General features: G+C 41.9%; 1 protein-coding gene across 1 annotated transcript in view; it reads right to left on the bottom strand.

Moving 5' to 3' along the window:
- Positions 1-23,796, bottom strand: part of NCOA6 (nuclear receptor coactivator 6) — a 68,689-nt gene extending 44,893 nt beyond the window's left edge. Inside the window, exons 1-6 of the mRNA XM_040981606.1 lie at positions 23,786-23,796; positions 17,988-18,031; positions 16,215-16,319; positions 14,582-14,857; positions 12,209-12,364; positions 9,116-9,238 (exon numbers count right to left, since the gene is read on the bottom strand). Of these exons, the coding sequence (XP_040837540.1) occupies positions 9,116-9,238; positions 12,209-12,364; positions 14,582-14,813 (511 nt within the window). The 5' untranslated portion in view covers positions 14,814-14,857; positions 16,215-16,319; positions 17,988-18,031; positions 23,786-23,796. The remainder of the gene's footprint in view (positions 1-9,115; positions 9,239-12,208; positions 12,365-14,581; positions 14,858-16,214; positions 16,320-17,987; positions 18,032-23,785) is intronic.
- Positions 23,797-24,767: the final 971 nt, after the last annotated feature.

Here is a 24,767-nt window from a genome sequence, read left to right as displayed (position 1 = left end):
CTATCCTCAACTGCTTTCTCAAGCCACAAGCAGGGAGCTGGATGGGAAGCTGGGCCACAGGGATTAGAATCAGCTCAATAGGGCCTGGTGGCACGGCCTAGTAGCTAAAGTCCTCACCTTAACTGGGCCGGGATCCCATATGGACACCAGTTCTAATCCCAGCAGCTCCACTTCCCATCCAGCTCCCTGCTTGTGGCCTGGGAAAGCAGCCAAGGACGGCACAATACTTTGGGATCCTGCACCCACGTGGGAGACCTGGAGGAAGTTCCTGGCTCCTGGCTCCGGATCAGCACAGCACCGGCCGTAGTGGCCACTTGGGGAGTGAATCATCAGATGGAAGATCTTCATCTCTCTCTCCTCCTCTTTGTATATCTGACTTTGTAATTTAAAAAAAAAAAAAAAAAAAGAATCAGCTCAATACATGCTAGGCAAGGACTTTAGCCACTAGGTTACTGCGCTGGGTCCTGAACCCTATATGGTTTTGTCTCCCAAGGTTTGATATTTATTATTACTCTGCCTCAAATATTTTCAAGTCATCATGATTGCTTTCTGCTATTTCAAAACTTTACTTATTCAAAAGGCAGAGACAGAAGGAGGAAGATAATATTTCCCATTAGTTGGTTGACTTCTCAAATGTCCAAGTAGCCAGGGCTGGACCAAGCTGGAGCCAAAGGCCAGAACTCAATCTGGATCTCATTGCTGCTTCCCAGGGTATGCATTAACAGGAAAGAAGCTAGAACTGGGAGCAGAGCTGACTCGAACCCACTGACTCCAATACAGAACACAGGCATCTTGGTGATTGATATCTTAACGTCTATGTCAAATGCCATCCCGATCGTTTTTTTAAATTATTAAATATTAAAATGTATTTCTAAATTTCCAAAATCACGGGAAATTTAGGTTACAGTTTGTAACCAAACCAAGTTGCTTGCCACCAACTTGGTTTCCCTGGGGCTAGAGAACCAACCTCTGTGATATCAGTAAGTGTTGTTGACTGAAATTTCCTTTTAAAACAATGCATTGCAAATTTGTAAAACTGTTCCCATTCGTGCTTGAGAAGACTAAGAACTCTTGGGATTATTACTGTGTATTTTACATGTACATTCATTTATATAATTTTAAAGTGTTTATTCAAGGTTTTTTTTATCTGTACTGATTTTTATAAGCTATTCCCACCAATTAGCAACAGAGGTATAACTTCCTCTAAAGCCTACTGTATTCATGTAACTTTCATATTTTGAGGCTAATTATTAAGTATGTAAAAGTTTATTTGACTTCTCAGTAAATTTTTCTTTCTACATCATACAATGGACCTATTTTATTCTTGGTAATGCTTTGTGTCTTTAAATCAATAAAAATTGTGTTACGGGCCGGCATGATAGCCTAGCAGCTCAAGTCCTTGCCTTGAATGCACCAGCATCCCATATGGGCACCAGTTCTAATCCTGGCAGCCCCGCTTCCCATCCAGCTCCCTTCTTGTGGCCTGGGAAAGCAGGCAAGGACAGCCCAAAGCCTTGGGACCCTGCACCCATGTGGGAGACCCATGAGAAAGTCCAGGCTCCTGGCTTCAGGTCAGCTCCAACCATTGTAGCCTCTTGGGGACTGAATTAACAGACAGAAGATCTTCTAACTTTGGACATTCTGAATCCTTATGTATGTTTTTTGTTGTTTGTTTTTGTAAGAGCTTATAGCTGAACTTGATAAAGTATGCTATTCTGATTAATCATTTCTTTTTCATCAGTTTTCAATCTATCCATTTTCCTTTATTATTGTATTTTTGATTGCTGGTATGTTTTGATTTATTTTGTCATTCTGATTTATATTTGTCCTTCTTTTTCTGTGCTCCTTTCCTATTTTCCTGGATTTTTTCCCCATGCTCTTCCTACCTACTCCTCTACTATTAATTTTAAAAAGTCACACATTCCATTGTTTTATTAATTTCTTTAAAATGTCAACATACACCTGACTTAAAGTACAGAGATGATATATGAGCATCATTATTAAATAAGTCATTGCTTATTCAGATTTACCCCATTTTTACCAATTATTTGGCTCACCATTCCTTCTTAGATCTTATTTCTTCCATCTTAGGTTCAATTTTCTTCTTCCTGAAGTACATCCTTGAGCAGTTCAATTAGCAAGGGTCTGTTAATGGTAAATTCTCTTAGTCTCTTGGAAAAGTCTTTATTTCATACCTCTCTCGATAGTACACTTAGGTCCAAAATTCTAGGCTGTCCATTATTTCTTGGGACCCTAAACCCATGTGGGAGTTCACTTTGAGAATATGATCTCATGTTTCCTGGCTTCTGATGCTGGCTTCTGAGCTCTAGGTCTGATAGACTTGCTTTTGTAAACAATTGCTCTTTTCTTTTGGGTTGCTTTTAAAATTTCCTTTGCTTTTCACGTTCTGTAGCTTTAAAATATCTTATTTAGATGGGGGTTTGATTTTACTTATAATGTTCAGGATCACCGGGCTTCTGAACCTAAGACCTTGTATCTCAAATCAGTTCTGGAAAAATTAAGTCATTCTTTTCTGACTATTGTCCTTCCAATTTCTTGTCTTCCTCTCACTTTGTCCATATCTCTTGACCTTTGGGTGATTTCCCAAGTTTACCTTCTAGTATAGTTATCTCTAAATTGCTGAATAGGGGCTGACATTGTGGTTTAGCAGTTAAACCACCATCTGTGATGTCAGCATTTCATATGCACAGTAGTTTGAGTCCTGGCTGTTCCACTTCCAACCCAACTCCCTAAGGCACCTAGGAAAGCAGGGGAAGGCAGCCCAAGTGCTTGGGACCATAAATCCATGTGGGAGTTCTAGAAGAAGCTCCAGCCTTCTGGCTTCAGCCTGGCCCAAGCCCAGCCATGGCAACCACTGGAGGACTGAACCACAGAAGAGTATCTTTTGCTTTCTGTACCTGCCTTTCAAATACATAAATAAAAATGGTTATAAAAAATTAAATTGTTGAATAAGTTATTTACTTTGATGATTTCTGAATTTATGTAAGTTGTTTAATCCTCTCAAATCTGTTTTGCTAGTACCTTGCCTTTTTTTTAATGATTCTAAACATTTTATTATTCCTATTATCAAAAATCTGGATGGAGAAAGCCTAATCCTAAATCCTATACATCTGTCATATCAATCCATTTGTACTTAGTGTTCCCCCTGAGAAGTCTGCAATAATTGGGCATGGCGCGATGGCCTAGTGGCTAAATCCTCTCCTTGATTCCATGTGGGTGCCAGCTCATGTGAGTCCATAGTCTGGTGACTCCACTTCCCGTCCAGCTCCCTATTTGTGGTCTGGGAGGGCAGTAGGGGGTGGCCCAAGGCCTTGGGATCCTGCACCCACATGGAAGACCTGGAGGAGGCTCCTGGCTCCTGATTTTGGATCAGCTCAGCTGTGGCCACTTGAGGCACGGACCAGCAGATGAAAGATCTTTCTCTCTGTCTCCTCCCTCTCTGCAAATCTGCCTTTTCAATTCAATAATTGAAATAATAATTGAATAATAATAATTGAAAAGGCAGATTTGCAGAGAGGGAGGAGACAGAGAGGAAGATCTTCCGTCCGATGATTCACTCCCCAAGTGAGCCGCAACGGGCCGATACTATGCCGGTCCGAAGCCAGGAGCCTCTTCCGGGTCTCCCACACAGATGCAGCGTCCCAAGGCTTTGGGCTGTCCTCCGCTGCCTTCCCAGGCCACAAGCAGGGAGCTGGATGGGAAGCAGGGCCGCCGGGATTAGAACCGGTGCCCATATGGGATCCTGGTCATGCAAGACGAGGACTTTAACCACTATGCTATTGTGCCAGGCCCAAAAATAAATAAATCTTTTTTTTAAAAAAAAAAGTCAGGTTCAGAAGGGGCCCTTCATGGCTTCACCCATTATCACCAGTGTAGAAACACTTAAGATTAACTTGTTAGCCTGGCTGTTCCTTAGTCATTTCATTAGCACATCAAATGTTCAACCTACAAGAAGGTAAGAAACAATTATACAACTAGCATTCCTTTACTCCCCAACTAGAGCTCAGGCCATGACAGACAAGTTCAAATGGCGACAATGACTGGACCTGGCAAGCTTAAAGATAAGAGCTAAGAGCTTCTTCTAGGTTTCCCCATGTGGGTACAGGGTTCTAAGGCCTTAGACCATACTCTACTGCTTTCCCAAGCCATTAACAGGGGGCTGGATTGGAATTGAAACAGCTGGGACTAGAACTGGCATCTTTATGGGATGCCAGTGCTGCAGATGGAGGATTAGCCTAATATGTAACCATGTTGGTCCCTCTGCATGCTTTCTTAAAAATATTTAAAAGATTCATCTATTTATTTTTGAAAGTTAGAGTGTGTGTGATAGAGATTTTCCAACTGCTGGTTCACTTAGCAGATGGTCACAATGGCCAGGTCAAAGCCAGTAGCCAGGGCCTTCATCTGGGTTTCCCACACGCTTGCAGGGGTTCAAGCATTAGGCCATCCTCCCCTGATTACCAAGGCCTTTATTAGGGAGCAGGATCAGAAATAGATTAGCCAGGATTCAAACTGGCACTCACATGAGATGCCTGCACCACAGGTAGCAACTTCACCTGTTCCACCATGAGGCTAGTCCCTAGGATTCTACATTCTAACATTCTTCTTCATATAAAGCAAGGGGAATTTTAATCTTTTATGCCATTCTGGTCACTAAAATCCAAAACCTTGGACCCCTACAGAATTTCACTTGTTTATTGCTACTTAAATTTTTTTATTTTTGTCTTAGTTTCTATACTACTTATAGGTATGCATTAACAGTTATATTTTATCCAGCATTTTCAAGTGTTTTACCTGTTGAAACTGGATTTGTTTCTGAGGAGTCTTACCCCATTTTTCAGAGATGACAGCAGACAGTAAGAAAGTTCTCATAAAAAAGAAGCAGGTTGGGCCCGGCGCAGTGGCGCAAGTGGTTAAAGGTCCTCGCTTTGCACGCCCGGGATCCCATATGGGCGCCGGTTCTAATCCCGGCAGCCCTGCTTCCCTTCCAGCTCCCTGCCTGTGGCCTGGGAAAGCAGTCGAGGACGGCCCAAAGCTTTGGGAACCTGCACCTGTGTGGGAGACCCGGAAGAGGCTCCTGGCTTCGGACCGGCATAGTATCGGCCCGTTGCGGCTCACTTGGGGAGTGAATCATCAGGCGGAAGATCTTCCTCTCTGTCTCTCCTCTCTGTATATCTGCCTTTCCAATGAAAAAAATAATAAAAATAAATCTTTAAAAAAAAAAAAAAGAAGCAGGTTTTCTTAGGCTACAAAGAGCTTCTTAGTCCCCAAATGTTCAAGCACATGCTAACTACATGCTCTTGTAGCGATGCTATAACCAGCGTTCCAGTCCTAGGTTGGGAGTTGTACTAAATGTGTGGTTCTTAGTTAAGAGCGATTCCATCTCCTAGTGGACATTTGGTGCTGTCTGGAGACATTTTTGTTTAGTGCAACTGTGGGGAAGGGTTAGTGATGCTGTTGGCATCTCATGGGTAGAAGTCAGAGTTGCCACTAAATATCCCACAATGCACCAAAAGACCCTCCACGGCAAAGAATTATTGGTCAAAAATATGAATGGTGTTGAGACTGAGAAACCTTGATTAAATGACTATTATCCTACGACTTGTGGCATCCCTGCAAATCTTGAAAGTCTGCAAAACCATTGAAAAAAAAGCCCTGGATGGGCCTAGCAGCATGGCCTAGCAGCTAAAATCCTCACCTTGAAAGCACTGGGATCCTATATGGGCGCCAGTTCTAATCCCGGCAGCTCCACTTCCCATCCTGCTCTCTGTGGCCTGGGAAAGCAGCCAGGGACGGCACAATGCTTTGGGATCTTGCACCCAGATGGGAGACTGGAGGAAGTTCCTGGCTGCTGGCTTCAGATCTGCGCAGCACAGGCCGTTGTGCTCACTTGGGGAGTGAATCATCAGATGGAAGATCTTCCTCTCTATCTCTCCTCCTCTCTGTATATCTGACTTTGTAATGAAAATAAATAAATCTAAAAAAAAAAAAAAAAAAAGAAAGAAAAAAGAAAAAAAAAGTCCTGGATTAGTTTTAGTTGTAAAGACTGTTAAATAAATTATTGTTGTTTTTCCCTGAGAGAGCCAGTCAGATAGACAGCAGAGAGAAAGAAAGCATATACCCACTTGGTTTGCTCCCAAAACACCTAGAATCTGCCTGATCCAGAACCAAGGAACCCAATCCAGGTCTTCCATATGGGTGGTAGGGACTCATGTTTTTGAGTCATCATCTGTTGACTGCACTGGTAAGAAGCTGGACTTGGCGGCTGAATCCAGGCATAGAACATAGGTATGGAACAGGATATCTGAACCAGTACCTTAACGGCTAGGGCAGACACCTATCCCATAAGACACTTTTACTTACCAGCTAAATTTCTGCTGCCAACGCTAAGAAAAGAAAGTAGTGCTAAGAATAACTGACAACCCAAAATATTATAGCTATATAATTCCAAAGACATTGAATTTGTCTTTGAAGGAATTCCCTAGAATATTTTCTATTTAATAAGTTATTTAATTCTTTTAAAGGCAATGTTATATAAAGAGGGAGAGATAAAAGTATCTTCCATCTATTGGTTAATTCTCCAAACAGCCACTTAAATAGATCTGGGATAGAACAAAATGAGAAGCCAGGAACTCCACTTAGGTCTCCCACATGGGTGGCAGGACCACAAGAACTTGGATTATCTTCAGCTGCTTTCTCAGGTACCACAGCAGGAAACTGACTGGAAGCCAAGTAGATGGAACTTGAATTAGTACTCTCATCTGGCTCACAAGCAGTGGCTTAATTAACTGTGTCACAGTTCTAGTCCCTTATTTAAATTAATGTTAAATCTGTTTTCTTGTTTTAAAAAAATTACTTATTCATGAGGCTGGTGCTATATGGCTATCCTCCATCTCCAAGCACTGAGATACTATATGGGTGCTGGTTTGTTTCTCAACTACTCCACTTCCCATCCAGCTCCTTGTTTGGGGCCTAAGAAAGCAGTAGAGGATAGCTTAAAGCTTTGCGACCCCATACCCAGATGGGAGACCTGGAAGAAGCTCCTGGGTTCCTGGCTTCAGATGGGCTCAGCTCCAACCATTGTAGCCATTTGGGGAGTGAACCAGTGGATGGAACCTCTCTCCTTCTCTGTTTCTCCTTCTGTCTGTAAATCTAGCTTTCCAATAAAAGAAAATAAAACTCTTAAAAAATGTACTCATTGCATTTATCTGAAAGGCGAGGAGAAAAGCACAGAAATCCTTAATCTATCTGCTGGTTCACTCTCCAGGTGCCTGCCACAGCTAGGCCAGAGATGGGCTGAAGCCAAGAACCAGAAACCCTCTCAATCCAGGTCTGCCCCTGAGCGGCAGGGACTCAGCTACAAGAGCCATCACCCACTGCCTCCTTGAGTGCGCACCAAGAGAAATCTGGGACTGGGACTTAAACCCAGGTACTTTGCTATGCCTGGCACAGTCTGCATTCTTTAAGTTCCAATAGACAACTGAAAAAAAATTAATTCTAAAGTTGGGCAGTAAAAAGAAGATATCTGGGGGTTAAAATGTTGCTGTCTATGTCATCATTAATTAATTATTCCTATAACTTCATATTGTATATTATTATTATGTATTACATATTATTCAGTGTATTTCATTAAATATCTATCCAACCTGATTTCAAACTAGACTTTCCTATGTGGATAATGAACTTTGGCACTATAATTCTCTTTCACTCCCTAGAGAAACTCAGCAAACATGCTTGCTGTTTGTCAGATGCCAACCTGAAAGAAGCTGGCAACCAGCATGCTGACACTGATTTAATGGAGTTCTAACACTTTAAGCCTAGAAGGGATTTCTACCTTTGTTTCCAGGTCATAATTAAGAAGTTTACAGGCTATTAAGGTCAATAAATATTAAGTCCTGTGGCCTGGAGTTGAAACCAGAACTCAGATTTCCTTTCATCTTAAGTTCTTCCTACTCTACTTCTAGCCTTTTTTCTAGTAGCAGCATCAGTATCATCTGTCAATTTCTCAATAAGTGACCTTAATAACAAGTACTTGGACTTCTGCTGGCGTACTGTGTTTTTGGACAAAATACCAGGCTGTGTATTTTACATCCATATCGTGCTTTATTCCAATATATCCAGTCGCACAGGTCCTGGCACAGATTTTCCAGGAATGCAGGAAATATTTACTGTGTAGTTCAGTGCTCACCTACTTCCAAGAATGAACTCAAAAGACTGTAGGTGTTATTATCTCATTATGTAGGTAAAGACTGTCGCACAGGCAAATACATGCACTATCTTGAGGTAACCTGTAAATGGCAGTGCCAGAACAAAAACCCGACTCCGAGTCTATGCCCATTCTTCAGCCACAGCCTGAACAGCAGTGTATGAATGGAGCGCCTCTCTTCCTGGGCAATTCTTCAAGGTTACTGTGGTCAGCAGGGAAGGGGACAGGGACAACATTCAGACTCTCACTCTGCCTCAACTCTATAGCAGCTGTGCTTTTCTAGTTCATTTAAGGACAGAGTATCGAACTGGGAGCCGAGAGCTCACTGCTACTTGACCCTGGGAAAATCACTTCTTTCTGCAAACCACAGAACAATCGGTTTAATTTCCAAAGAAAAAACTCCAGGATTACTAGTAAAAGAAACAACTTATAACACCCCGAAATTATAAATACACTTATTCTCCCACCTATAGCTATGGATTCTCCATAAGCACACATGAATTCTCAATTCAGTCTTGGCCTCAGAGAGAGTGAGAGCTAGAAAGCGACATCCCCCACTATCCTATAAGCACCCTGAGGATAGAAAGCGCTTTATGCATTCCTACCTTCAACACTTAGCCTGCACACCTGACTGTTGCATGGCTGAGCACCATCAACCATCAGGCCCATGACCTAAGGACTACAAAGGCTATCTGCCCCACGATATGAGTCCCTTGTGTCCTGGCATGACTCCATGACTCTTGTCTGGCTCTCATCTAGTAAACGGATGGGATGTAGGTGTGCTCAAAGTCCCTACCTATCTTGCAAATGATCAGGAATTAGCAAAAAAAAAAAAAAAAAAAGTCAAGGAAACTGGCCAAATGCCATAGAATTGAGGGGAGGTCTCACCTGGACCTCCTGCCATGGGAAATCCCGCCTCCATTCTCACGGGATTTCCGGCTGCCACGGGTCCATTCATCCTTACATCCTGGTTTCGGTTTTGAGCCAAGGCCAGGTTGATAGCACCTTCCCCTGAAAAGGACAGCAGAGTTATAAAAAAGAAGTAATCAGAATAAGACGCAAATTATTTTTAAAGTCAAATACATAAATGCTTTACTTTTCTGTTTTTGAAAAATTATGCCAAGTTTTCCAGCACAAAATGGGTGGGTTCAATAAAATAAGGGTCTTTTCTCAAACTACTGGAGCAGGTTTACTTACATGAAGCACGAGGAGATTGTAACCACGTCTCCCAATCAGGTAAATGCACATCACAAACAATGCTTAGTCATAGAGAGTTTCCGACATTTTATTTTTAGCCAGCTCACCAATTGTGTGTGTGTATACAGGACAAAATGGTCTCCAGCTCTGAAAAACTCTACATTTCCTTTCGGGGGTTTACACTCATTAGATGGAGATATGAGCTGATTTCATGGATAAGGAACATATAATGATGTGAGTATACTGTAATACTTGTGAGCAAAATACCAATTTCTTTTCAGTTATTACACTAGAAAAAGGAGACATTTATAATGAAGAGCATGGAGTTGCAACTGATTTACTTCTGAGATACCAATAAAACTGACATTTATACATATGAAAAATTTCTATTTATTTGAAATGCAAAGAAACAGAAAGAGATTGCTCATTTGTTAGTTCACTCCTCAAATGCTGGAAAAAGCCAGGACCGGGTCAGACTGAATCCAGGAGCCCAGAACTCATTCTGGGTCTCCCATGTAGACGGCAGGAACCCAAGTACTTGAGCTATTTATCACCAGCTGGTTCCCAGGGTGCACATTAGTGGGAAGCCAGAGGTGGAAGCATAACTAGGACTTGAACTCAGCATGCCAAAATGAGATGCAGGTGTCCCAACCAGGATTCACCACCAAGCCCAGTGCTAGTCCCTGCATGAGGTTCCCAAGGCTCCCATGATTCTGTTGCATTGGCGCTTCATAATAGGTTAGTTGGTAAAGCCACTGGAAATATTCTAATTAAGTAGATCCTAAAATGAGAGGCAACACAAATCCTACTTGGTCTAATGATAAAAAAACATCTCAAGCTTCAAAATGCTTCACCTACTTAATGCAATCTATTTACTACTGTTACTTTGGAAGACAGCACCATCTTGTGGACAGTTAAAATACAGCTAGTCTGTGCTGAAGAATTGAAATACTGAATTTATCCACGGTTTTCAATGTAGTTAGGTCCTTGTTTACAGAGTCAGATAATAAAGCTGGAACCCAGTAAGTTCACAATAGTTTCTTATTTCCAGTTACTGACCTGTGTCACTCTCTATGTGTATGTATGCATGTATGTATAAAGAATGTATCTACTTATTTATTTTATTTTCTCTATTCATATTTAACCAAGCTAGTTTACTGGTCATAGGAAACAAACATCCTACCAAAAGAGGATAAGTCCTTGGTAGCTATAAAATGCTCTAACTTGCCTATGGGGATCAGGAATAAAAGAGAAAAAGAATACAAATTCTTAGGGTTCCCACCAAAGGCAAGGGACTGTTACTATAATATCACACTTAATAAGATATTCTTTGCAGAAAGAGTGCTTTTATTCAGAAATTAAATCATGACACTCTTTTGCTTAAAACAATTCATTGCTTGCTACTATTCTAGAAATAAAAGCCAAAATTCTTGACAGAGTATATAAAATTTCAAAATATCTATCTAGCTTAGTGATGTTCATGAGAAATACAACCTGAGCCACAAATGTAATGTAAAGTTTCCTAGAAGCCATGGCAGAAGTAAATATAATTAGTTACACTTTACTTAACCCAACACTTCCAATATATTATTTCAACATATCAAACAAAATTATTAGTGACATATCCTTACATTGTTTTTGGAGTACTAGGTCATCCAAATCCAGTATGTACATAATGGTTAACACCTTGCGGGACTAGCCACATTTTCAATGCTCAACGGCAGCACATGGCTTCCGGCCAGCGTTCCAGAATGCCTATTCATCACCCATGCTCATCTCTGGAACCTCCACTCATGCTATTTTCCATCTCAGCGTCACTTTTTAATTTCTTAGGCATACAAAATTGCTTCTCAACTCAAAACCTTTGCACATGTTCTCGGTACTCTTCACACAGCCAGTTTCCCAATCTTGATACCACACGTTCCCAGCGCCTCCTCTTAACCTTATCTGAGATCACCTCATTCTGTATCAGGACACTTTGTTATTTCTTGAAAGCCCATCTTAATGATAGACGTCCTCCCAGCCAAGGCCAAGGTCACGGCAATGAGTTTTGTCTCTATTCTTTGAACAACAGCAAGCAAGAGCAGAGTTTAAACTGAGTGTGTGCGTTGCACATTTTCATCTTAAAAAGGATCACTTTTTAGCTCTCTGCTACTGGCCTAGGAAAGCAGCTGGGGACGGCACAAGTACTCAGGGCCTGCCACTCATACGGAAGGCCGGGATGAAGCTCCTGGCTCCTGCGTTTGGCCTGGATTAACCCTGGTCATCACAACCATCTAAGGAATGAACCAGTGGATGGAAGATCTCTAACTCCTTCAAAATAAATAAATAAATAAATCTTTTAACAAAAGCTAGGAAAGAAAAGGAAAGACTCACTCTGGCCAAAACACTTGGAAAATAAAAATAATCACAAAAGAGACTGGACAGGGTCTCCTAATTTATTAGGTGAAAAAAGGAAAATAAAGTTGACTTGGTAAAAGAAAACAACTGTCATTAGATATTTTTGAAAACATAAAATCAGTTCATGGTCGGGGTGCCAGTAAGCTCCAGGCCTGATGGACTACGGTCAGACCTAGCCAAGGCCTGGAGGCTGAGAGCACCAGGACTGGCACAACCACAGACGTGTAAGGAAAGGTGCTGCAGCGGGGAGCAGCACATGTGAGCTATTAGTACTCGGAAACAATGAACAGAGCAGAGGAGCAAGCAACGCAACACAGAAAATTGTGCCGTTATTCTATTGTTGCTATATTTTGGTCCAGAAAGGCACAGATCAAAGTGAAAGACCTTCAATCTGAACGGAGAGAATTCCCAGATCCCGAAGCTGCTGGTTGTTGCTCTGAGCCAGGATCCGCAGGCGTTCTGCTGCTTCCCGGGGAATGTTGAACGTCACTCGAACGCTGTTCCAGGGCTCCACCTTCTGTACCTTTAGTTTGCTGGATTCTTCACCATGAAAGAAAAAGAATAATATTAGTAATCTCTTAGCCAGCAGAACATGTGGAGCTAGAAAGTGGAAAACAGGCCAACAAACAAGGCAAAGTACCAGCCTGCAATAGCTGAGAAAGGTTGGGTTTTGGTATTAAACAGACATCCAAACTAATCCCAGGGGTGGGCATTCAGCCTAGCATGGAAGCTGCTGGTTAAGATGACCTGTGTTCAGTTTCCAGCTCTCACTCTAAACCCACTTCCTGCTAATGCACACACCAGTGCTGGCTTGAGTGGGCTGGGTTCTTGCCACTCTCATGAGATGCCTAGCTTGATTTGCTGGTCATCCAGGGCCTTTGGAAAGTGAGGCAGAGGATGGGAGCTCTTTTCTCCCTCACTCTTTTTCTCTTTCTGCCTCTCAAACAAATAAATAACAGGAAAAAAAAAATCTAGTTCTAGTTTTGCTACTTAGTACCCAGGTGGCCAGGAGCAAGCTATTTAACTTCACTGTAACTTACCTTTCTCTTCTCTAAAAATATGAAAAAACTACTTCATGAGATCATACATACTTCATGAGATAATACAGGCAAAAAAACCTAGCACAATACTTGACATGCCACAGGCACAATGATGGAGAGAACATCTTCCATCTGCTGGTTTACTTCCCAAATAGCCGTAATAGCCAGAGCTGAGCTAATACAATACAAGGCCAGGAGTTTCCTCCAGGTCTCAATGTGGGTGCAGGGGCTCAAGGACTTAAGCCATCCTCCACTGCTCTCCCAGGCCACATGCAGGCAGCTGGATTGGAAGTGGAGGAGCCAGGACATGAACTGGCATTTGTATGGGATGCTGGCACCACAAGTGGAAGCTTAACCTACCATGTCACAGTGTGGGCCCCAGAATAGTATCTACTTTTAAACTCAGTTAAAAATATGTGAATTGGGAAGCTGAGAAAACGTAACATAAGCTTCAAACTTCAAGTTGAGTTTCATAAAAATATACGATGCAGATATAAGAGGACTTCAAAAGATTTGTGGAAAATGAAATTAAAAGATAATGTATTAAGGGAATGAAGTTTTGGTTTGGTGGGTTAAGCTACCACCTGTGACCCAGGCATCCCACATGGGTGCCAGTTTGAGTCCTAGCTGCTCCATTTCTGATCCAGCTCTCTGCTAATATGCCTGGGAAAGCAACAGCAGATGATTCAAGCCCTTGGGCCCCTGTACCCACGTGGTGGACCCAGACAGAGTTCTGGGCTCCTGGCTTCAGCCCTGGCTACTGTGGCCATTTTTGGTGTGAACAAGCAGACAGAATCAATCAATCTCACTTTCTCCCTCTCTCTTTTTTTCTCTCTTTCTCCACCCCCTCTTGCAAGAAAATAAATCCTTTAAAAGATTTATTTTACTTGAAAAGAGTTATGGTGGGTGGGTACGGCTCATTCTCTAGAGAGCTGCAACAGCCAGAGCTGGGAAAGGTGGAAGCCAGGAGTCTCATCCTTGTCTCCCACATGGGTGGCAGGGGCCCACATGCTTGGGCCATCTTCTGCTGCTTTTTCCAGGCTATTATTAGGGAGCTGGCTTAGAAGTGAAACAGTCAGGACACAAACTGGCATCCAGGTGGAATACTCGTGTTGCAGGTAGAAATGTTACCTGCTGTTACAACGCTGGTCCTGACTCCACTTGTGATTCCAACGTCCAGCGGGTGTGCACCCCGGGAGGCAGCAGGTAATGCCTCAAGCAGCTGGGCTCCTGCCGTTTACTTGGGAGACCTGCAGTGAGTTTCCAGCTTTCAGGCATCTGGGGGGTCAACCAGTGAATGGGAGCTCTCTGTCTCTCAAATAAGTAAGAAAAAAAAACTTCTAAAAAATAAACTGTAAAGAACAAATTTAAAGCACATTACAAATAGACCCATGGGGTAATATGAATTTAAGGGACCTTAAAGATCTAGTTTAACTCATCAATATACAAAATAAGGTTAAAAACAATAACAAATTTGGAACTTAAGAATCACACTTACCCAGCAGAACAGATTACTTAAGGATTTCTATGTTAAGTAATATTTCACTAATTTAACACCTTCATGTACTTAAGCACATTCACTTAAGCATATCCAGTTTTAAAAATCCCGAAGTCCCAGTTTTGGACCCTGTTTAGTGAACTTTTACTTTTTAAAACTCAATCTAAATTAAGAAGGCAACAATTAAAAAACAGTATCTAGAAGAAAAAAATTAATTACCCATGTGTAATAAATTGGGCACATTCTTCAATATTGCATCCAATTTCCATTTGAAGTCCGTATCATCTATATTTCCTTTGAAGGCCACAAAAATCGTGGAATCCTCCAAGACACTATCACTTTTCATATCATCATCTTCTAGTCCAGAGTCAAAATCCATCTCGGAGTCTTCTGTTGACGAACACAAGGAAGTATAGATGTCTTCTAAGTTAGGAAGGTCATCCAACACCATGGTGAATATTATTCCAGAAGCATATGCCAGGTAAACAAGAGAACCTTTGAGAAGAGGAGAGGATGCAAACAGTGTTTATAATACGTTAATTCTACATTCCACAACATAAAATCCTCACATAAGATTTCACTTGGCAATAAAAATGTCACATAAAAGTAAAAAATACAGAGAAGATAAATGTTATTTTAATTAAGATATTCTACAATTATTTTTGAAGAATATATTGTACCAGAAGTAACAACATATAAGTCTCATTTGATGTTCCTTTCATTATGTTATATGCTACTGTTTTATGAGCCTAGAACATCAGGAAGTGGGAACAAAGGATCACAAAGAAAACCAGTACTTTTTGGGAATCAATTATCACATAAACCTCTAGTTGGTCACACAGGACAAGTGCTGATCAAGACTATCCTAACTCCTGTGCTGCCAAAAGCCTCAGGGGCCCAAGATTTCTCAAGCATTCTTCTTTATCTAAGCAGCAAAGTACAACTGGATCCAGATGAAATAATTTGAATGATTATCTAAAATTTTAAAGTCTTTCATGAGGACCACTGCAAATAATTTTTTAAAAAATTATTTATTTTTATTAGAAAGACAGATCTACGGAGAGAAAGAGATACAGAAAGATCTTCCACTCGCTGGTTCACTCCCCAAGTGGCTGCAGTGCAGTGCCTAGAACTGAGCCGATCCGAAGCCAGGAGCCAGGAGCTTCTTTCCAGTCTCCCACATGGGTACAGAGTCCCAAGGCTTTGGGCCATCCTCTACTGCTTTCCCAGACCATAAGCAGGGAGCTGGATGAGAAGTAGAGAAGCTCAGACGTGAACCAGTGCCCATATGGGATCTTAGCACTTGCAAGGCACAGCTTAGCCATCGACCCTTCGTGCCAAGCCCAGACAAATTTTCTTTTCCTAGTTTTCAAAAATGAGACTGAAAAATGCCATACGTCACTAGGTTAGGAGATATAAACCCAATTGTGCGGCAATATGGTTATATCAAAGAATTGGGAAAAATAACTTTAAAATGCTTGTATTTTCTTTTTCAAGCGGTAACTTAACTTCAAGAACAAAGGGCTGGTGTTGTGGAGCAGAAGGTAAGCTCCCGTGGGCATCCCATAATAGCACTGGTTTGAGTCCTGGGTGCTTCACTTCAGATGCAGCTTCCTGCTAACTGCCTAGGAAGGCAGATGGTTCAAGCGCTTGGGCCCCTGCACCCTGTGGGACACCTGGAAGAAGCTCCTGGTTTCAGCTAGGCCCAGCTCCTCTCATATTTGAGAGCTCATATTGAGCTCCTCTCATCTGTAAGAATAAATGCATTCTCAACTTTTTCCAATATGAGAAAAACTGAAAAGATAAACATTAGGTTGGTCCTTATTTACGCTTCACGTAAAGTTTTACTCACCAAAATGTCTTTCTTAATTCTTGTCATTTATCCAGTTCATCTTCTAAGTCCAAACAAGCTGGCATTTTTAGGGTTTTGTTTCAAGGCAACAGCCAAATCGAAATTCTAGAAATGACAAAGAATCAGAAAAAAAAAAAGTCACAATATTACACAAATTCCAGCAATTATCTAGCTATGTAACAGAAATCACTGCTATTATCATGTTATCACGTCAACATTAGCAGCTTCAGAGAAAGCTAAAATAGCTTTCCTTACATCTACAAAGAACACTGTTTCTGTGATCTTACTAGTGACTCATCACCAAGGAGATCTTTTTTAAGATTTTTTTTTTTTTTTTTTTGGAAAGTCAGATATACAGAGAGGAGGAGAGACAGAGAGGAAGATCTTCTGTCCGAAGTTTCACTCCTCAAGCAGCCGCAACAGCCGGAGCTGAGCCAATCTAAAGCGAGGAGCCAGGAGCATCTTCTGGGTCTCCCATGTGGGCACAGAGTCCCAAAATTTGGGGTCGTCCTTGACTGCTTTCCCAGGCCACAGACAGGTAGCTGGATGGGAAGCAGGGCTGCCGGGATTAGAACCAGCACCCATATGGGATCTTGATGAGTTCAAGGCCAGGACTTTAGCTGCTACACTGTAGCGCCAGGCCCATCACCAAGGAGATCTTACAAAAGACTCCTTAAAGTAGAGTGGAAACCAATTCGGGAAGTTGCATTAGCTTAAGAATCACAAAGGGGCCAGCATGGTGAGAGCTGAGATGCTGCCAGTAACACCAGCATTCCAAATCAGAGTACCAGTTTGAATACTGGCTGTCCCACTTCCAGCCCAGCTCCCTATTAGTGTGCCTGGGAAAGCAGCAGAGAACGGCCTGAGTACTAGGGCCTCTGCTAATCATGTGCAAGGCTCAGATGGCGTTCTGGGCTCCTGGCTTCAGCCTGGGTCATCCCCAGCCCAGCCACTGTGGTTATCTTAGGGAGTGAATCAACAGATGTGGTTATCTTAGGGAGTGTGTGTGTGTGTAATTTGGCCTTTCAAACAAATAAATAAATATATATATACATATATATATATATTTTTTATTGTTGTTAACATTGTATTATGTGATACAGTTTTATAGGCACTGGAGATTCCCCCCCCATACCCCTCCCCCCATATAAATATATATTTTAAAAATCCATGAGAGTTGGGTCCGGCGGCATGGCCTAGTGGCTGAAGTCCTCACCTTGAACTCCCCAGGATCCCATATGGGTGCCGGTTCTAATCCCGGTAGCCCCGCTTCCCATCCAGCTCCCTGCTTGTTGCCTGGGAAAGCAGTCGAGGACGGCCCAAAGCTTTGGGACCCTGCACCCGTGTGGGATACCCAGAAGAAGTTCCTGGTGCCCTGCTTCGGATAGGCGCAGCACTGGCTGTTGTGGCTCACTTGGGGAGTGAACCATCAGACGGAAGATCTTCCTCTCTGTATATCCACCTTTCCAATTAAAAAATATATATATATTATATATATATATATATTCCTATAACTCCATCTCATATCTTCCATTTCCTATCTCCTTGTTCTAGAAGGGCTCCTCTTATTTGGGAGTCAGGTATGAACCTAGTCACTGCCTCCTCCCATACTACACTCCCTAGGCCAGGCTTTCACACTTGTCCCTCTCAGCCATCCCCGACACTTGTTGCTCTTATAACCACATACTCTGTTTCTCCCCAGCTATCCTTCTCCATTCTACAGCTAGCGCCTTGGACAGCGTTTCTATCAGTGTCCTGGCCTGCCCTGCTCACCTGTTTAAGGCTTACAAAACCCACTAGCTGCCTCTCCGCCACACCTCCTGGCTCACCAACTTAAAATTTTATCAAATCTAGAAGAAAATTCAGAGAATTAGTGTTACTTCTTCATTCTTTCATACAGGAAAATGGAAATCTAAACAGTGGTTTTACAAGGTGAAAGAATAATTACAGATAGACCAAGACTGTGACAGGATTAGAATGACAGCTGAGTATCCAACCTAAATTTCAGTGTTTTTCCCATGAGGGTGACCCGATTCCACATGGTGCACAAGGCACTATTAGCAGAAATAACCACCAGGTAGCTGCAGTCTATCAGGCACAAACTCACTAATTAAAACCACCTCCACTATTCCAAAATGTACATACATTGAAAATAATTTCAAAATTGATCATACATCACAATACACAAGCATCCCTCACAATATAATAAAATATAACTGATGAAAGTTTTTTTTTTTTAAAGACTTTCTGATTTTTATTGGAATGGCAAATTTACAGAGAGAAGAAGAGACAGACAAGATCTTCCATCCTCATTGCTCAAGTGGCCACAATGACCAGAGCTGCGCCGATCTGAAGCTAGAAGCCAGTAGTCTCTTCCAGGTCTTCCACGTGGGTGCAGGGTCCCAAGGCTTTGGGCCATCCTCGACTGCTTTCCCAGACCACAATCAGGGAGCTGGATGGGAAGTGGAGCAGCTGGGACATGAACTGGCATTCACTGGGGAGGCTGGTGGTTGAAAGGTGAGGATTTAGCAACTAGGCCACTGCACTGGGCCCAGCTGATGAAAGTTTTACAGTAAAGTCCACATATTGGAAATTTAAAAAGCATTATTCATGGTTAGGCTACGTTAAGTTAAGCTGCCACCTTCAATACCTGCAACCTATTTTGGAATACTGGGTCAAATCCCAGCTGCTCTGCTTTATGCCCCAGCTGCCTGCTAATGTGCTTGGGAAAGCAGTAGCAGAGGACCCAAGTGTTTGAGTTCCTGCAGCCATGTGGGAGATCCAGATGAAGCTCCTAGCTTTAGACTGGCCCAGCACTTGCCCTTGCAGCCTTGCCCCTGTGGAGTGAACCAGTGGACAGAAGATTTCTATCCCACTCTCTCTCTGCTTCTAAAATAAATAAATACTTAATTAAAAATAAAAATCAGTGTGATTACAGCAGAAGCATTTTTTTTTTCCAGGAGAAAAAAGACTGAAATTTTTTTCACCAAAATGCTCAAAGTGCTATATCTAAGTAGCAAGACTATTGAGATTGTGGGTGACTTCTTGGTTTTAGTTTTGGTATCATCTTTATTGATATAATTCATTTACTATACATTGGATTATACAATTAGTCCATTGATGGTATTTAATATTAACTCGGAGCTAGAACCAAATCGGCTTTAGATTCTCATCCCCCTGTAAGGAAACTCGTCATGCCTCAGCCGTCCCTCTCCATTTCCCTCCTCCAACAGCCCTTCCAGCCCCGGGAAGCCTTCCCCGCCCCCATAGAGTTGTCCAGTCTGAATGTTTCACATAGAGGGAATCTCACACTATGTGGTCTTCTATGATTAGTTACTTTCACTTATGTTTTTAAGGTCAATCCATATCGTAGTAAGTACGAGTACTTCATTTTTAACTGCCAAATAATATTCCTTTGCATGGCTCTTGGTTTTAGCCATTCACTAACCGATGGACATTTGAGTTTTTCCTATTTGTTCTATTTTGGTGATGCTGCACATCAGGTGCATACACATCTGTATGCAAGCACTTCTGTGGACATCTCTCTTCACTGCTCTTGGCTACGAAGTGGCTTCAAAAAGTTCACAGAAAATGGAAATACAAGATGTAACTTTTGCGTAAACTTTTACAAAACCCTTTCAATATATAAACATGTATGATAGTGAAATTGCTAGGTCCTACATTATCTTTCTGTTTAATGTAAGGGACTTAAATCTTCCCAAGGAAGTGACACCAGTTAGAGGATTTTCTATATTCTCACTAACATTCGCTTTTATCTTCTGATTATAGTCTCCTACGAGAGGGAAAGCATATCTTGGTTTGACTTTGAGTTCCATTACATGCTCTTTAAAAAGTTTTATTTTGGGCCCGGCGCAGTGGCGCAGTGGTTAAGGTCCTCGCCTTGCACACCCGGGATCTCATATGGCTGCCGGTTCTAATCCCGGCAGCCCCGCTTCCCTTCCAGCTTCCTGCTTGTGGCCTGGGAGAGCAGTCAAGGACGGCCCAAAGCTTTGGGACCCTGCACCCACGTGGGAGACCCGGAAGAGGCTCCTGGCTTCGGATGGGCATAGCATCAGCCGTTGCGCTCACTTGGGGAGTGAATCATCGGACGGAAGATCTTCCTTTCTGTCTCTCCTCTCTGTATATCCGCCTTTCCAATGAAAAAATAATAAAAATAAATCTTTAAAAAAAAAGTTTTATTTATTTTCATTTTATTTTTTTTGAAATGTAGAGAAACAGATGGAAAGAGCTCTTCCATATAACTGCTCAACTATCCAAATAAACATTAACAGTCAGGGCTGGGCCAGGCTAAGCCAGGAGCCAGACACATTGTAGGTTTCTTTGTGGGTATAAGGGATCCAGTCCTTGGGCCATCACCTGCTCCCTACCAGGATGCCTGCTACCAGAAAGCTGGAATCGGAAGTACAGACAGGATATGGGGCTTGGGCATCCCAAGCAGCATCCAAAGGCCCACCCTGACCAGTACAGGAGCCAGGACCTGAACCAGACACTCCAATGCAGGAAGTGGGTGTCCTAAGCAACAGTTTAACAGTGCCACACACCCACTCACTGGGCATAATTTTACACTGTAAAGCTGTGATAGTTTGTTATGTAGCAAGAGCTTACCAATATACCATCCCGGGAGTCCTGTTGCATAAATCTGGTATATTTTTAAATTTATTATTTTTATTGAAAGGCAGATACAGAGAAGAGGAAAGACAGAGAGGAAGATCTTCCGTCTGATGATTCACTCCCCAAGTGATCTCAATGGCCGGTGCTGTGCCGATCCAAAGCCAGGAGCCAGGAACTTCTCCAGGTTTCCCACAGGGTGCAGGGCCCTAAGACCTTGGGCAGTCTTAGACTGCCTTCCCAGGCCACAAACAGGGAGCTAGATGGGAAGTGGAGCTTCCGGGATTAGAACCAGCGCCCTACCTGGCCACTGCAACTATTTAGGAAGTGAACTAGCAGGTGGAAGACTTTCTCTATATCTTCTTCTTTATATATCTATATATTACACAGATATAGTCTATATATAGTATATAATTTTAGTCTGCCAATTCCAGTAAAAATAAATAAATCTTTAAACTCTGTCCACAGAGTCGATTCAGGGTCATGGAGAAGGAGCAGGACGGCAACACTGAGTGTTTCTGTCCTTCCCTGAGACTTGGAAGGCAGATCCTTTTCCTTTTTTTTTTTTTTCTTAAGTGTTTTACATGCTGCAGACATCAGAAAGAAGGCCAAATAAAAAATTAGTTTTCTTCTTTATCTATGCCTCCATTCTTCTCCAGAATCATGGACAGTGGAGAAACCCACTTTTTCATCTTTGTATCTTTTCTAAGTACTTTCCAGGAAATCAATGAGTCATATTACACATATTCAACATATTTGATGAAGACATAACTCAATTCTCATTTATTAAGCCTTTGTTAATTTACAGTCAGTTTGGATCCAACTACATGTGAAATGCAGCTTGCTGAAGCAAAATATCCTATAGATATAAAGATCAAAATTCCTTATTTTTAAGAAGTCTATTTCTATATAGTCATCCATTTAAGTGGAAACCAAGTCTTTTATAAATCAAACTTGTATTTGTATTCTATAGAGTTGACAGACCTGTTTAAGAACTCTGACCATTCTCAGAAAAAAGAGTCAGTGGACCCCCTCTCCATTCCTCCCAGGACCTAGACAAAAAGGAAAATGGGCAGAGGGAAAGAGAAGCATCAGAAGACAAGACTAAACGTATGTCCAACAAAGCCATCCTGAGTACATCCGTGTGAGCAGCCAAATTCCTCTCTACCATTGTTTCTGCTAATTTTATTCTAGAAAGAGTTATCAAAGGCAGGAGATAATCTAGTTTCTAGCTCAGTGGATTTTAACCAAAAAAGCTTATTAATCACCAAGGAACCTCAAAGTATTTTCAAAATTGTCTCAGTATTGGTCATATAAATGTGTTCATTTTATAATTATCTTTATGACTTGTGCACTTTATGTGTTAAACTTCAATTAAAACATTAAAAAAAAAAAGACAGTTTTTTTCAGATCATCTGATCTGGGCTGAATCCCCGAAAGATTCCAAATTGGTATCGGAAATAGAGTCCCATAATGGCTACATGATTGCCCTCGGTCACAGATTCAGTTAGCTACAAACTAGTCCTTCTAGTTATTTTCACATTTTCTGTTGCAAAACTGTAACTATACTGATAACAGTATACCTTAAAACTAAATATTTACTTTCTTACTTATATTCTAAATATGTTTTTTAAAAATAGAAAAAAAAAAGGCAGGGGCCTGGTGCAGTAGCTTAGCGGCTAAAGTCCTTGCCTTGCATATGCCGCAAGTATCCCACATGGATGTTGGCTCGTGTCCTGGCGGTCCTGCTTCCCATCCAGCTCCCTGCTTGTAGCCTGGGATAGCAGTCGAGGACAGCCCAAAACTTGGGACCCTGAACCCACATGAGAGACCTGGAAAAGGCTTCTGGCTCCTGGCTTTCGATTGGTGCTGTTGGGGCCGCTTGGGGAGTGAATCAACAGATGAAATATCTTCCTATCTCTCCTCCTCTCTGTATATCTGACTTTCCAAGAAAAATAAGATAAATCTTTAAAAATGTATAAATAAAAGACCCCTATATTTTAGAAAAAAAGCAAATTTTGAATAGAAAACACAGATGTCCTGCGTTCAACCTTGTATACTATTTCAACTGTTGCACCACCCATATAAGAAAATTAAATAAAGCCTAAACACAAATTAAACACAACCATTCACTGACCTCAATATCTGTTTCTCTTAATGGTCTCAATAAGGACTTATGTCAAGTTATTAACAGCAACACTAACTAGGTGAATACTCAGAATAGACTAACATTATATTTTTAATGTTTATTTCTTATTTGAAAGGCAGAGAGCATACTTACTCTCTTCCATACTCTAATTCACTCCCCAGATGTTCACAACAGCTGCGACTGGACCAGAGCCAGGCTAGCGCCTGAAGCCAGCAACCCCACGCAGACCTCCCTGAGGGTGGCAGAGACTCTGGTACTTGGACCATAACCTGCTGCCTCCCAGGATGTGCATGTACAGGAAGGTGGCTAAATATGTACAGAAATCCCTCATCATTTTTTAAAATTTATTTTCGATGATGTTTATATAATTTAGAAGGATACGTGCCCAATGTGCACCACTGATTAGGGTGGGAAGGATCAAGAAATAGAGGGAATGGGCCCGGCGCGGTGGCGCAAGTGGTTAAAGGTCCTCGCCTTGCACGCCCGGGATCCCATATGGGCGCCGGTTCTAATCCCGGCAGCCCTGCTTCCCTTCCAGCTCCCTGCCTGTGGCCTGGGAAAGCAGTTGAGGACAGCCCAAAGCTTTGGGAACCTGCACCCGCGTGGGAGACCCGGAAGAGGCTCCTGGCTTCGGATGGGCATAGCATCGGCGGCCCGTTGCGCTCACTTGGGGAGTGAATCATCGGATGGAAGATCTTCCTCTCTGTCTCTCCTCTCTGTATATCCGCCTTTCCAATGAAAAAATAATAAAAATAAATCTTTAAAAAAAAAAAATTACTGCAAGTGACTTAACCTACAATTTCCCTCAGTAAAACTACAAGCTTGAATCTGAGAAGAAATTGGTGTCTGGTTTTTAGAAACTGTACCTAAATGGGAACCATGGAAATAATATTTAGTAAGTTCAATGTGAGTAAAAACATTGGTTAATAGGAAATCTTGATGCTTTGGTGTGCACGTGGGGATTTTAGCTGGTTAATGATAAGCACACACCTAATGCCAATTTAAAGGATGAATAATCCCCTGAACCCAGTGATCATTCATACTACTGACTGGTGCATTCGTAACTTATCATTAATATTTTGACATAGGATATATAATTATTTACGAGTTAAAAATATGGCCCTACGGGCCAGCACAGTGGTGTAGCCGGCTGATCCTCCTGCAATACCAGCATCCCATACGGGCACCTGTTCAAATCCTGTTTGCTCCACTTCTACTCCAGCTTCTTGCTTATGGTCTGGGAAAACAGCAGAGGATGGTCCAAGGCCTTGGAACTCTACATTTACATGGGAGAACTAGTAGACGCTCCTGGCTCCCAGCTTTCAATTTGCTCTGCTCTGGCCGTTGCAGCCATTTGGAGAATGAACCAGCAGATGGAAGTTCTCTCTCTGCCTCTGCCTCTCCTTCTCTCTCCACAATCCTGACTTTTAAGTAAAGTAGATAAATCATATACATACACATGTATACGTATATACACATGTATATATATGCATACACATATATGGCCCTAGTCTTCTCTTAAGTTTATACATAAAATACATATTACCAAACTCTACAGTTACATTACTTCTTCCATCAAATAGCCACAATGTCCCCTTTATGTACACACACAGAGATTTAATTAATTAATTAGGTCAGCAAATGTTTATTCAGTTCCTAGGCAGCCCCCACAACTTCTTTTTAAAATTAAGATAGAAAATATCAAAATTTTAAAATAAATAATCATGCCAGAGAACATATCAGACAGACATTAGAGCAGATGGAAGGGAAGAAGC

The sequence above is a fragment of the Ochotona curzoniae genome, unplaced genomic scaffold, assembly GCF_017591425.1.
Source record: "Ochotona curzoniae isolate NIBS_2020 unplaced genomic scaffold, NIBS_Ocur_1.0 contig_3520, whole genome shotgun sequence".
Lineage (NCBI taxonomy): Eukaryota > Metazoa > Chordata > Mammalia > Lagomorpha > Ochotonidae > Ochotona > Ochotona curzoniae.
The sequence above is the reverse complement of the archived record's forward strand: the minus strand, read 5'-3'. Positions and strand labels throughout refer to the sequence as shown.